This window comes from Limanda limanda, chromosome 1 (assembly GCF_963576545.1).
Source record: "Limanda limanda chromosome 1, fLimLim1.1, whole genome shotgun sequence".
Classification (NCBI taxonomy): Eukaryota; Metazoa; Chordata; class Actinopteri; order Pleuronectiformes; family Pleuronectidae; genus Limanda; species Limanda limanda.
The window spans coordinates 30680257-30693712 of record NC_083636.1 but is presented as its reverse complement, the minus strand read 5'-3'; the positions used below and the strand labels follow the sequence as shown (position 1 = coordinate 30693712).

Below are 13456 nucleotides of genomic sequence, written 5' to 3'. Positions count from 1 at the left end.
CCTCAATTATTTATTTGTCATAGCTAAAAATAGCTACAGAATAGTAGTAGTACAAAAACATATCTTGGCTCCAATCCTCGGACCAGATCTACATTGAAATTAAAAGGATTCTTTCGAGGCCTAGGCCCTGTCCCTCCACCGAGTGCTTTTTGCATATCTTGCTAACAACAATCAACCAATCAAAGAATAGCCAACCAACATCCAACCAACCCACAACCAACCAACCAACCAACAAACAGCCAACAAACAGCAAACCAACCAACCAACCAACAGCCAACTAACCAACTTTGAGTGTAAAGCTTAAATAAGAAAACAAGAATGTTCTAAATATGTACATCTCAGTTGAATTGAGTTCATTTTGTGCTATTAACCCCACTACATTTATCTGATAGTCCTAGTCATTATTATCCAGATTAATATTGCATAAAATGCATATATTTGGTTGCCAATCTTACTGGTTTCAAACATGGAATGTATTTAACCACAGTGTCTGGTTTCCGGCCCCTTGTCTTGTTTCAGATGTCTTTCGTTAGCAATTCTATAGAGGAGATATACCTCCTCTGAACCACTCATATGATCTTATTTAATCTTCAATCAACAAATTAACAATAGTCTGAAGACCAAACAATGAATACATATTTAGGTACTAAAACTTGTTCATCTGTCCAATGCTAGTATTTACCTCGTAGCCCCTTACCCACCTCCAGACCACAGGATTAAACTGGCTCCGTCTCAACCAGCTCTACAGTATTAATATTATCAGTATCTAATAAAGTTGGGAAAGGTTGAAGTTTTGAGATTTGGATTGTTGCATTTGGACTTTTCCATAAACAAAGAACTGATTTATTTTTCCACAGTCAAATCTTTCATAACCCAAAAGCACTTGGTGACCTCAATAAAAAATCTGGGCATCGTATCACAAATACGTGTCGAGATCTTGCCCAAGATGTCTGACATGTCTGAACAACATTGTGAGGCTCTGAACCAAAGGTATTTAATCAGCTCAGCTTCTCTGTGCTGGAACACTCCTGGAATTTTTCATTGGTGAAATAATTATTGTTATTTGAGTATATTTCCTAAATACTAATGTGTCCAGATGTTTTAGTGCAGAGGTCAACCCCTACAAAGATAGAAAAATATGCTGTTGATCCCTTCCAATAACAATAAAACTAGAGAACTGCCTCAAAAAGATAATAGACATGTATTATAAATCTTCATAAACCTTTTTTTATGGGTTTTGTCGACTGTTATAACAATATAGAGTATCCTCAGCCATATTGTTTATGAACACACACGTCAATGAGCTCAGGCCTTGAGTACCACAGTTCTCCCACGACTTCCTTGGTGTGGTCACACTGGGGGAGTCAAAGCACACGGCAGCTGCTCCTGCATGGTGGGATCACAAAGAGCCTTTATGCAGAGATGAAGGACTGTGGAGGATCCACGATGCAGACAACAGAGACGGCATTCTTGAAATACATTTCAACACACTCAAACACAACCGGGGAGTTTGACAAGGTGTTTTTGGAAGATTTGGAAGTAACATAGTGTTAAATTGTAAAAAAGGCTCCGTGACATTTCACAGACTGCTATCAACAGATTTCAATATTGCATCAGGGATTAGTTAATTATTAATTATTTCAATAAATATCTTATTTCGACATCCTCCAGGAGGTTTTGTCTGAATTGGTTTGTTTGTTCATCTACTAGTTAAAGGTTCAGTGTTTAAGATTTAGGTGAAGGGATCTATTGGCAGAAATTAAATATAAAATAATCCTAGTGAGGTTTTCACTATAGTGTGTTTCATCTGAATTGTACAAATTGTTGTTTTCTTTACCCCAGAATGGTCCCTTTAGATTTCGATTAGAAGACTTTATATTCCCATCGGGAGCGGGTCCTCTTTACGGAGGCCGCAATCTTGTTTTTTACAGTAGCCCAGACTGGACAAACTAAACACTGTTTAGATTTTATAGTTTGTAGTGAGTTTATATTTACTGTAGGCTACCACAGGTTAGGAAGGGGAGGGTGAGGTGAGCGGCATTCTGCTGCAACATGCTACTTCACCACTAGATGTCCCTGAATTCTACACACTGAACCTTGTGCCAGATTGCTCCAAGATGACAGCATCAACAATATATAATATAACAGAGAAGAGTGAGTAATACAAAAAAGTTTGAATTCTAAACACATAAGTGAAAAATAAATATAAGAATATATAGTGTATTGTAAATGAAATAAAAACATTGTTTATACAGATTAATGAAGATCCAGTGCCTAAAGAAATAAGAATAGAAACGAGAATAAAATGAACAAGTTACATGAGACAGTGATACTAAGCAAAAGTTGCAGAAATAGTGACGATCAATGACGATCAATGATATTGAAATAATATAGTTAGCAAGGTTGTACAAAAACTGCAGGACATTGGACAATTTAAATGTGGTTTCATGAGAGGACTGATGGACCATGGCGAATGTCTGTGCTCTAGTTCCTGATTTTTTTGTTCCCATATGTATCAGCCATGTATTGTTAAAAAGGTAAACAGTGCTACTTTGTCAATTCAAGCTTGGTGAACCTTAAACTTATCCGCATTAGTTTCAATGAATTCTCTTAGTTTTTGTGGTCAACTGCTTCCCTTCTTTTTTCTGAGCATCCTCCCTGATCCACTTGTTCCCCCGGCTGTTTTTGTGGACAGATACTTATGCCCACCATCTGTTTAAACATGTCAACAACCCTCAAAAACTCCCAGTTAACCATCAAGGTCAAGCAGAAACAGAACACGGCCATCAGCATCTGCAGCTGAAGCATCTGAAGTGTTTACTGGTCATGGAGATAGGGAAAGTCGATTGACAGTAGCAGCTATCATACTATTCACATTGATGGCACAGGCCAAGACAACCTACTTTCAAAGCAGCTGCTGCCCTTTATCAGAGCACCTATCTGTTTAATCAGCGCTAGGCGTATAGGGTTTTAATCCTAATCCACTTTGCATCTTGTTTTGTTTAAGTGATCACAGGGTTTTTCCTAGAAACCTCTCCCAGCAGCTCATAAGCATTTTCACCAGTGTGTGTGTGTGTGTTTGTGAGTTTTGCAGGGACGGGACATGCAATAGATTTACAGACACTGGGACAGGTGCGGCTGTGTGTGGGAAGTGGAAAAGTCCCACAGATGATTTTTGGCTGGAAAATCTGCAGGAGAAAAATAAACAATGTGTCTGAGGAAGTGAGAGGAAGGGATGGAAAAAATTTAGCGAGGGCAAGTAAAGATGTTCTGATTTGGCAACATTCATGTTTTGACAAAACTAATAATTCTGTTCGTACTTTTGCAATGATGCTGTAAGAAACAAAATCCAGAAATTATAAGTAATATCAATTACATTTATTATAACTATTCAAATTAGATATTCCTAACAACGTGAAATTGATAAAATGACGGGAACATCGGTTCTACTGCTCTTTTATTGCATTATTCACAGGTTGCAAAACTCAAGGTCAGATATCTCACAGGTATCTTTGTCTCCTTCAGTGAAAACAAGGGTCATTGGATGTGGGATGGGAAAATCGGAACTACGGCTGAAGAAATGTGACAGAGGTGCTTCCTTTATCCACAAACATTTTGTTGAATAGTCAAACAAAGTTTACATTGAAATGTCCTGAACATTGAAATAATTGTCGTTCCCTTTTTCATTGACCATCTCAGTTCCAGGTAAACATCAGTTTCATTCCAACATGTCTTTACACCTGTAATTAAACTTAATGCATTATTTGAGTTAACTCACATAACATCTGCAATCTGTATTAATTTTACTACGCTCTGTGAAGCTGCCACTGGTGAGTCTGACACAGTAAATTAAAGCATTGCAACATGAGAGGAAGAGTCCATGGTGGATAAATCACTTTGGTGATCACCTGACTCTTTATCTGAAAGCACCAGTATGTCAAGTTGACCCTAATTTGATAGTTTGGCCTGAAGTACACAGCCTCACACAGCTGCTGTCCGTGCAGCTTTTGACCCCTGACATTTTTTTCTCAAGCTAGCCTCACATTTCCTGACACACCGTAACGCTGTGGTACCAGTTTTGATGACCAGCTCTACTCTTGGCCTGCAGCAGACAACCTAGAAATCATTTAAAGTATTTCAACAATAAAACTTTAGAAAGCAGTTTGACCTGGGGTTGAAAAAAATCACTTTGCTTGCATGTCCTCGTGTAGCTGTTCTTGCAACTCAGGCTGTGGAGAAGGTCAGTTACTGGACACTCACCATGAGTGACTATGTTACACAGCTCCTGAGCCTGTGCCAACAGAACATACTAACATCTTCCTTGATTGAGACCTGAGCAGAGGCTCAGGAAAGCTGAATATGATACTGTTATATTATAGACATGTGCCAATGTAAGTGTTCTCGCCTGAAAATGTACGATTATATAAGACATGATTTCTGTGACTGTTTATTAGTTGTTATAGAGTCAAATATATGTAAAAGGGAGTATTTTTATTTTGTGATTATCCACTGCATATAAAAGCTTAAGAAAACTGGACCCTTCTAGCGTTAGATACAGGGGTGGACTGGCCATCTGGCATACCGGGCATAATCCCGGTGGGCCGTTGACCCAATGTGGGCCGGTCTGGTCCGCTATGTTGTTGTTTTGTTTTTTTTCTCTTCTTCCTCTCTAAATGCCCTCCAATTGGGCCGGCCAATTGGCTACAGAGGGCTAGCAGTGTGTTGCCAGCATCGACACATATTATTGGTCTATTGTTTGTCATTGTCAATCAATCATGGGCTGACAGGCTCAGAGAGCCCTGACAGTGCTGTCAATCACAACACAAACCGGGGGCGGGGGGGGCGGGACCTCATGGCATTGGCGGGGGGAGTCGCGGGACGGGCTGCTGCTGAGACAGAAACTTAACTTAATGGATAATAAGAGTAAAAAAACGCCCGGGTGGCGCTGAGAAGCATCGGGAAAAAAAGCTGAAGTCTCTGGAGGTGGAGGCTGCTAAATGTGCCAAACTGACGGACCTATGTGGTGCCGGGTTCACCAGCCCAGCAGCAGCAGGTGCGCCGGGAGACGAGCGAGGAGGACTCGACAATGATGAGCGAGTGGAGGCAGACATGTGAGCGCGCATTTTCAATTTTCAATACATTCTCCAAACTGGCTCGTTACTTGAGCAGCGGAGGTTGGCGTCGCACGCCTCTACCCACGGCGCACCCCCCCCCTCTCTCTCTCTCTCTCTCTCTCTCTCTCTCTCTCTCTCTCTCTCTCTCTCTCTCTCTCTCTCTCTCTCTCTCTCTCACTCGCTGCCCCCTCCCTCCTGAGATGTGCAGGTCCGGTGGCGTGTTTGCCGTCGGGGGGGGGTCAGCGCGAGAGGTTGGTCTATCCCTCCGCAGGTTCACCTTCAGATATCTTGTTACGACTTTTACTTCCTCTAGAATAGAGATAGTGTCTTATTTTGTGTGCCTATAGTATAGTGGTTATACTGTGGTTTATTAATGTTCTTGGGCAGACACAAGAGGCACTTGTTTATAGTTAATTAGAAGTTCAGATGCACTGGTCCATTACTATTTGAACCTCAGCATCTAGGGTTCAAAATTGGTAAAATTATACATTATATGCATATTGTTGTTGTCATTTTTCAGTCAGTTGAGATAAATCTTGAGGAGAAACATTTTGGGTTGTTTTGTGTCTGTATAGACCTACTATAAAAAGCACTTTGCATTTTTAATTTTAGTTCTTGTACTTTTGATACTTAAGTACATTTCAACACCAGATACTTTTGATACTTAAGTACTTTTAATATGAGCTACTTTAAGACATTTAGAAGACATAAGTTACGTCAATTTAATGGCAGATGTGCTCGGCTAATTATGTGGGCCGGTCTGAGCCAAAAAATGCCCGGGCCGTTTTGTTCTCCCAGTCCAGCCCTGGTTAGATACACAATACTGGTTGCACACACACACACACACACACACAATATTGCCCTATGACTAGTTTGCCATCCAGTGGTTGGAGAGTGTTGAGTACAATATTTCTGTATTTCCGTTATTTTACATAAAAGCCAGTAGGTGGTACTCCATGCTTTCTGGTTTCATGTTTCCATTTTGAGCACATGATCAGTGGCAGGATGATGGAGACTTCACATAATATCACAACCACGGTAACACACAGTGACACAGGCTAATATACATGTGAACAGTAATCAGACAAACACATACAGGATACACACAGATAGTTTGTACTGGTAGTATTCCAAATATAATAATACTATGTATCTCAGAAGATTCCAACACAATTTGTCCAAAAGTATTTGTTCATTTGTTTTGCTTAATCTGTCTTGCAGTTAATTGTAATAAGAATTGGGTTTGCATTGGTTGTAATGTATTCTTTAATAATTATAACACTGGCACACAATAAACATTTGGTGTTAAAGGAAAATAAAGTTTCCATGCACAGCTACAACAATTAACAACTCAATTAACATCTCATACTTACGTTGTTTATATATATATATATGTAACAGGGAACTTTTGCACTACTCTTATTGCCAGTGAAACCATCGAAACAGAGCACTGACCATTCCTTGAAGCTTTTCTGTTAAGCATCTATTTGTCTGTAACATAGATTAACTTATGCAAAGTGAACAACATATACTTTCTGTGCTCAAAAAAGGACTTTCCTAACAAGAACATTATTTAAACATCACATATAGGAAATGCTGTCAGAGAACCACATCCAAAGGAAGTTAATGTTGACAAAAAAAAAAGGAAAATCATGTATCTTACTGCATCACATACATAAAGTCAATATAAAAAAACATCCTTTGGCAACAAAAATTCGTCACACAGAACAATGTAAAGAGGAAAAGTTCAAATTGAACCTAAACAAAAACAAACCTCCATAAATTACATTCTGATCCTGCATCGATTTACCAATAACTGTGTGTGTTGTTTGTTGTGGTTACAATATAGGTTGAATGTTAACATATTTAGATGCAGTTCTTATTAAGTTAATAGGTTAATAGCTTATATAAACCATGTTGAATAAACCCCACCACCAGCCAGTATTCAGTTAACCTTGTACTTAACAGCTGTGGAATGTAACTATAATCTCTTTTACTCAAGCACTGTGCTCAAGTACAAATTTTAAGTATTTGTGCTTAATTACTGTATTTCGATTTAATAATACTTTATCTGTTTGATTGTATATAATAAATATAGATGTTTAATAAATGTACAGTTTTGCATGTAAGCAAAGCTTTTTATAATACGATGCTTTATTATAGAATAAATAAGTAACATTATGTCAAATTTGTTCAGATGTTTGACAGAAAATTAAATGGCAACCATTTTTTGTGTAATTTTTCATTCTGTGATGCCAGTTTTGTCATAGTTGCAGATGTGAGAATTTGCTACTTCCTAAATCGAAAATAATTTTTAGATTTGGAAAATGGTATTGTGGTATTTGTGATGTTTTCTAGTTTGGAAAGACACTAAATCAATAAGGAAAAAACAAGGAGATTAATACTTAATGACTATCATTATTAGTTGCAACCTGATATCCAATTATTATAAATCAACTTAACCTCAACAAACTACAACTGTAAAAAGCTGCTTACACCTTAATTCATTAATGAGATTAATCTAAAAAATACATCATATAAAAGTATAACTAGATACTTTTGGGCTATAGATTGTACTTACATACGTGTACTAAAGTAACAATTTAATGCAGTAGTGCTTTTTTTCTGAAGTAAAAGTTCTGCGAACTTATTCCATCGCTGAGGTCTATCCATCACCTTGTTGGTTGGACTGGTTTGGACCTCTCTGCCAGAAGGTGACCAGATAGGGAGGACATTTGAGAACGTTGTCCCCCCGGACGTCTTCCTGGGTGACGAGCTTGACGCAGAATGATGTCTCTGACTCCCCTGTGCTGAAGTGCTCTGTGACATCGTAACGCAGGCCGCAGCTCTCTGGGACTGTGGTGGGGCTGGCGTGTAGGTGCAGCTTGGTGGTAACGGGGGCAGTGGCTTTGACTTCCAGCTGCTCGTGTCTAGCAGTAGATATATCCACGGGCAACACCACATAGGCATGCAGAAAGCTCTCCCCAAGATTACACTTGATCTTCTTAGACCAGCAGTATTCTCCAAGGTCTCCTGGGAAGAGACGATATATGAACAAAACAGAGGCCAATGTCAGTCACTCACGTAGGAGAATGAATCACTTGATAGTCTCAACACAGAGCGCTGGTTATTTTTTAGAATAAACAAGCTCTTCACACAAGATTTTATTTTGCAGCAAACCCTCAATGACAATGTCTCCAAGGCTGCTTACCTTTTGGGAGTCTTGAAGCCGTATGTTGTTCTTGTCCTGAATAAGCAGTTTTTTGTTGTATGTCATCCAGGTGCACTCAAGTAAGCAGTTGGTCAGCTGTGGCATGGCTCTTGAGCTCAGACTTGGTCTCAGCCACAGTGGTGTTTCCATCTCTGTACATTCGATGGCCCCCACAGCTGGCAGAAGTGTGGACAGTACACCGACACACATCCACACAATGAGATACTTCAACATTTTGTGTGCTGGCAATGCTGAGCTGCAGGCCCAAATCCTGTTGTCCTCTCGTAGATCAGTTGTTTTTCCGTAATCTGGGATCAATTTCTTGCTTGCACGACTAGAGAATCATAAGATGTGTCTCCACTGCAGCCAGGGGGAGATTTAATAAAAGCTCAGAGTGCAAACGCACACCCAGCAACTAAATATATTGAAGGCTTGTTCAAAAGTGCGCAACACGTTTCTCTTCCCATGAACAACGCCTGGTTTTCAGTGCCAACATTTTCTCCTCTGCTCTTTCCCTCCCTCTGGACTGCGCATGTAACCATCAGCCAGTCATGAAATCCCAAACTACTGTCACAAGGGAATGATTTCATAAAAGTTACAATAAAAAGGCAAAAACCAAGCAAAGAAAGTTTGTTGATTTCAATTATCTTTATTCAAAAATGCCAGAGAGATATCACTGACTTTGTACAAATGATGAAGATGCTCAATAAAACATTTTGCATGCGATCTAAGTCTATTGATTAATTCCAGGTGACGTAGCTACTCACTCATAAAAAAGAAAAAGAAAAACAATACCTTGAAAAGTGAATGGTGAGGTAACTTGGTGAAGTAAGTGGGAGAATACAAGCAAACAACTGAGAACTATAAAATATCATGAGAAGTGAGCTGATAAAGTTGTGTACATATAATATAAAATATGCTTTGGATTAATACATGAGATAAATGAAGCAATAATAGCACTGACACAAAAAAAACTAAAATATAATATTTTAAAATGAATTTAAATCACAATTTAACCCCATTTAATTTTAATTCCACCTTTTGTGCGCCAGGATTAAATCTTTATGATTAATGATTATTGACTTTTTGTTTTTGCCAAAATTACAGATCACTACCATGTGAATACAATGCAATACAATGTGAAATATAGAAATGTTTACACTTGGTTGTTTTTATCAGGATTAGTATTCAGATGTTTCGTTGCCCACAAAATGATACAAAGCATCTTTGTTTTGTTGTAAAATGTTTATATTTCATATAACTAAAAATATATTTTTTTAATTGTCACAGGTTTTTTTGGGAGGGGGCAAAATTGTACTTTTTTTTAAAAATTCTGCTTGGAGAAACATGAAGATAGAACATTGCAAATGGAGGTTACAAGTACAAAACTGATGTTTTTCATTTACCAAGACTTTTAGGTGCAGGGAGTTTGATCTGAAGATAATGTGCTCTTTGCAAAATGTCTAAGCATCATAAGTACAAGCCTGTATTTTATTTATTGCTTTAAAGTCTATTTTTAATATGATGCAATTTTGCTGTTCGGGATTGTTTTCCATGAGAGGAAAACAGATCAGAGAGAAGATTGGCTTCGGACCGTCTCAAATTTTTTGAAGGGGACACTAGGTGTCTGTTAGTGACTATAAATAACGCTGTGGACTCATGACCTGTTTAAAAGATAAACTGGTAGCAGCTGCATTTCACATCACTGTTTCTAACTTGTTGCAAGAGAAATACTTGGATTCATCTGCAGAAATTCTCTTTTTTATTAACCTGAAAAATCGAACTGGTAACTCTTTATTAAAAACAGTATCACATGAAATAGATTGTAATTTGAGAACAGTCATGTGTGATCGAGCTCAGTGATCCGCTTCTCTCACCACAGCTTTTAAAAGAGCATATAATTATGAATCAGTTTTGTGGTCGAGTGACTCGACAAATTTGTGCTACCCCCTTGTATCTCTTTTTTCTGGCTAGAGCAGAGAAATAGGAATGCAAAACTGAGTTTCCCACGCTCAGAGTTGAAAAAGCAACATAAGTGTTAGGTCTGCACCTAGAGGTCTAATCTACATCTAAATGTTTGTATTCTTTGTTTACGTTCAAAGTGGATAACAGATGTCGGAGGAAACCAACTTTACTCTCTGTTGGCTCCAGGTCCACAGCTGCAGCTGCGGGTCAGCTGAACGGAGGAAATGACGACAGTGTTGGACTCGTCCACGTAGACGATGGGCACCAATTCCTGGGAGCTGGGCTGACAACATGGCACCTGGACCTGCAGAACAAACAGAGAGAGGTGGAGGAGTCAGGCATTGTGACACGGTTTGATATTCAGAGTGAAGAAACTGTCCAAATAGACCGAACTGAGGCAAAGTTAAGTTTATAGAAGACAATTAATGAAATAATAGACATTTACTTAAAGTTTAAAAGGGAATAAATTAGTGTATTACATGCAGACATTTTTTTAAAGATGAATTAATAAGACCAATATTAAGGCAAATGCCAGTGAGAATAATACAATTACAAATGTGGTATGTCAAGGCATTTAATTTAAATGCCTTGACATAACATATGATGTGATTTGAATTGATATTTATAGTTCAATGTTTACAATATATGTTTACTTCTTATACAGACATGCACGGCAGTGCAACATGAAATAACCAGGGTTTGCAGGTATTTACTTATTTAACAAAATAAATACTTTTATTTCACTATTTTAGCATCTGAGAGAAATATACCTGTGAGTTGGCCTCCTGGCCATTGGTGTGGGATGATGGACATTGCACGTTGTTCATCTCAGGGTTGCAGAGTGCACAGTGAACAATGGTGAGGCTGGAGGGATGGATCACCCAATTGTCCCAGCCCAGATCTATACCAAACACAAGAATTGATATTATTATTATTATATTTTTCATATTTAAGTTATATGTCAGTTACATCCACACACATTGAATTGGTACCTTTCATGAAGATCTCAGAGGCCACGGAGCAGCACCTCAGACGGTTTTCTCCATCACGTGAGTCAGGGGCTGCTGCAGCTGCAACAACATGAAAAGAGCCACAAGGAATGAGGCTCAAGTTGGAAAAGTGCGATATTGTTTGTGTCCATCACGAGTGCAGGGTTCCACTCACCTGCAGCAACTTTGGCTCTGTGAGAAGTGGTGCGCTGCCATTGCTCTCTGATAGCGTGCAGCCCGCCAGCAGGAAGCCGAGGTTCGGCCTCCAGGTTGAGAGCCCTGAGGAGACTCTTCCTGATGGACTCCAATGACTCGCCATGGCAACTGAACATCACATTTAAATACAATATTAATATGGATTACACAGAAACACATAGAAGTACAAAAAATTTCAAACATTTTGTATTGAGTAAGAGTCATTGTTCCCTGCATATAATAAAAAGTCCTACAATATACAAGAAATCATTGCAATCAGGCGTGTGTGTAAACAAGTGTGATACTGACCTGATGGCAGAGGTTGCAGGTTCTTCATTGGATGGCTGCAAGACAAACGCAACCACGGCCGAAGAGCCCAGAAGCATTATCGAGACGGTGAACGCAAAGGACATGGTGACGAGCTTGGTTCGAGTTCAGCAAAAGAGGGCGCTTGCTGTTGGTTCTGTCCGTCTGGTCGGAGGCTGGAGATAGGAGTGACGAGATGAGGATGCTGCGCAACGTATCGTTTGTCAAGGCCTGGGAACCTGGGTTTTTATCTTCCTGTAGCCCAGCTTGGCCTTGAGATACTTAACATTGTTGTCTTCTTGTCCCCCTGTGCTGTGTGAAAGAGAAGAGGAGGACAACCCAGGAGAGAAAGAGACGTTAATACACTCAGCAATGAGGGGTGAGAAGAAAAAAAAGAAGATATATGGCAAGCCACATGAGGACATTTCAAACCCTATTCCTTTTAACACACAGCTGACAATTCTGATTTCCTTTATACACTGAGGCTTTAAGGTTATTCAAATCATCTAATTCATCAATATCAGTATAAAAAATATATTATCTGTGTTTGAGTTAAATGCTCTGCCTTTAAGCAGTATGTGTTCCAAAACGGAAACTTGCTAAATATGCTAAACTGCTGCAATTCAAGATAATTCTAGATGTGTTGTCATTCTGAAATATTTGTTTACTCTGAGTTTTGAATAAAGCTGTGTGGGTTTGAGCAATGTCTGACCCTTCAAATGGACCCAAATCTACATTTAGAGATAGCAAAGGCCACAAACACATCTCAAATCTTGGCTGAAAGACGGGAAAGAAATCCAGAGAACCCCACTAAGTCAACAAAGTCAGCCTATTTTTTCACCTGTTGCCACGAGAAGGTCACAAAACAATGAAACACAAGCTGTCCATTCATTTCTGCAGATGGGAAGTTATCAGTTTCTATCACAACTCCCTTTTCTGGCCTGATATTAAAGGCAGAAATCTCCCTTGATAAATATATTAACATTATTATTCCTCTACAGTGGTTATTCAAGGAAAAAAGAAAAAGGCCTGGCAGCATTGACAGTTATGTGAGCCAGTGTGGACCATGTCCTGATTTGCCCTCTCTTGTCCTCAGAGAGGCCTAAAAATGGGTTAGTCTGAAACTTTTCCACGCAGCCGATAATACACAGTTTGAATGCTGCACTGGATACTCAGCTATGATAGCTACCAGTGCTAAAGGAATGCTTGGTTCGAGCTGATACAAGACTTGCAAAACTGTCTTTTGTTGCACATGTAGATCCAGGCAGTGTCTTCACTTTATTGTCCAAGCTCTCTCTCTATCATACCCTGACGTCAGAGTGCATGCCTCGGCCAAGACGGAACAATCCTCTAGTTCTTATAGTAGACAGATAGAAGAAAAAAGGGAAGTGGTCGTATAACCTCAATTGTTTATTTGTCATAGCTAAAAATAGCTAAAGAATAGTAGTAGTACAAAAACATAAGTTGGCTCCACTCCTCGGACCAGATCTACATTGAAATTACAAGGATTCTTTCCAGGCCTAGGCCCTGTCCCTCCACCGAGTTCTTTTTGCATATCTTGCTAGCAATAACCAACCAATCAACGTATAGCCAACCAACATCCAACCATCCCACAACCAACCAACAGCCAACCAACCAACTCTGTGTGTGAAGCTTAAATAAGAAACCAAGCATGT

General features: G+C 39.2%; 1 protein-coding gene across 1 annotated transcript; it reads right to left on the bottom strand.

The window, feature by feature from the left end:
* Positions 1–9967: 9967 nt before the first annotated feature.
* LOC133003044 (growth/differentiation factor 6-like) lies at positions 9968–12087 on the bottom strand. The gene is made up of 5 exons (XM_061072635.1): positions 11784–12087; positions 11455–11603; positions 11283–11360; positions 11061–11191; positions 9968–10594 (listed from the first exon to the last, which is right to left on the bottom strand). The coding sequence occupies exons 1-5, from the start codon at positions 11885–11887 to the stop codon at positions 10457–10459; spliced, it is 600 nt and encodes a 199-aa protein (XP_060928618.1). The 5' UTR covers positions 11888–12087; the 3' UTR covers positions 9968–10456.
* Positions 12088–13456: the final 1369 nt, after the last annotated feature.

Coding starts and splice junctions, on each gene's coding strand:
- LOC133003044 (XM_061072635.1), bottom strand. CDS start 11,887: ATGTCCTTTGCGTTCACCGTCTCGATAATGCTTCTGGGCTCTTCGGCC. Junction 11,604..11,783: donor CCTGCAACCTCTGCCATCAG/GTCAGTATCACA, acceptor TGTGATGTTCAG/TTGCCATGGCGAGTCATTGG. Junction 11,361..11,454: donor CAGAGCCAAAGTTGCTGCAG/GTGAGTGGAACC, acceptor ATGTTGTTGCAG/CTGCAGCAGCCCCTGACTCA.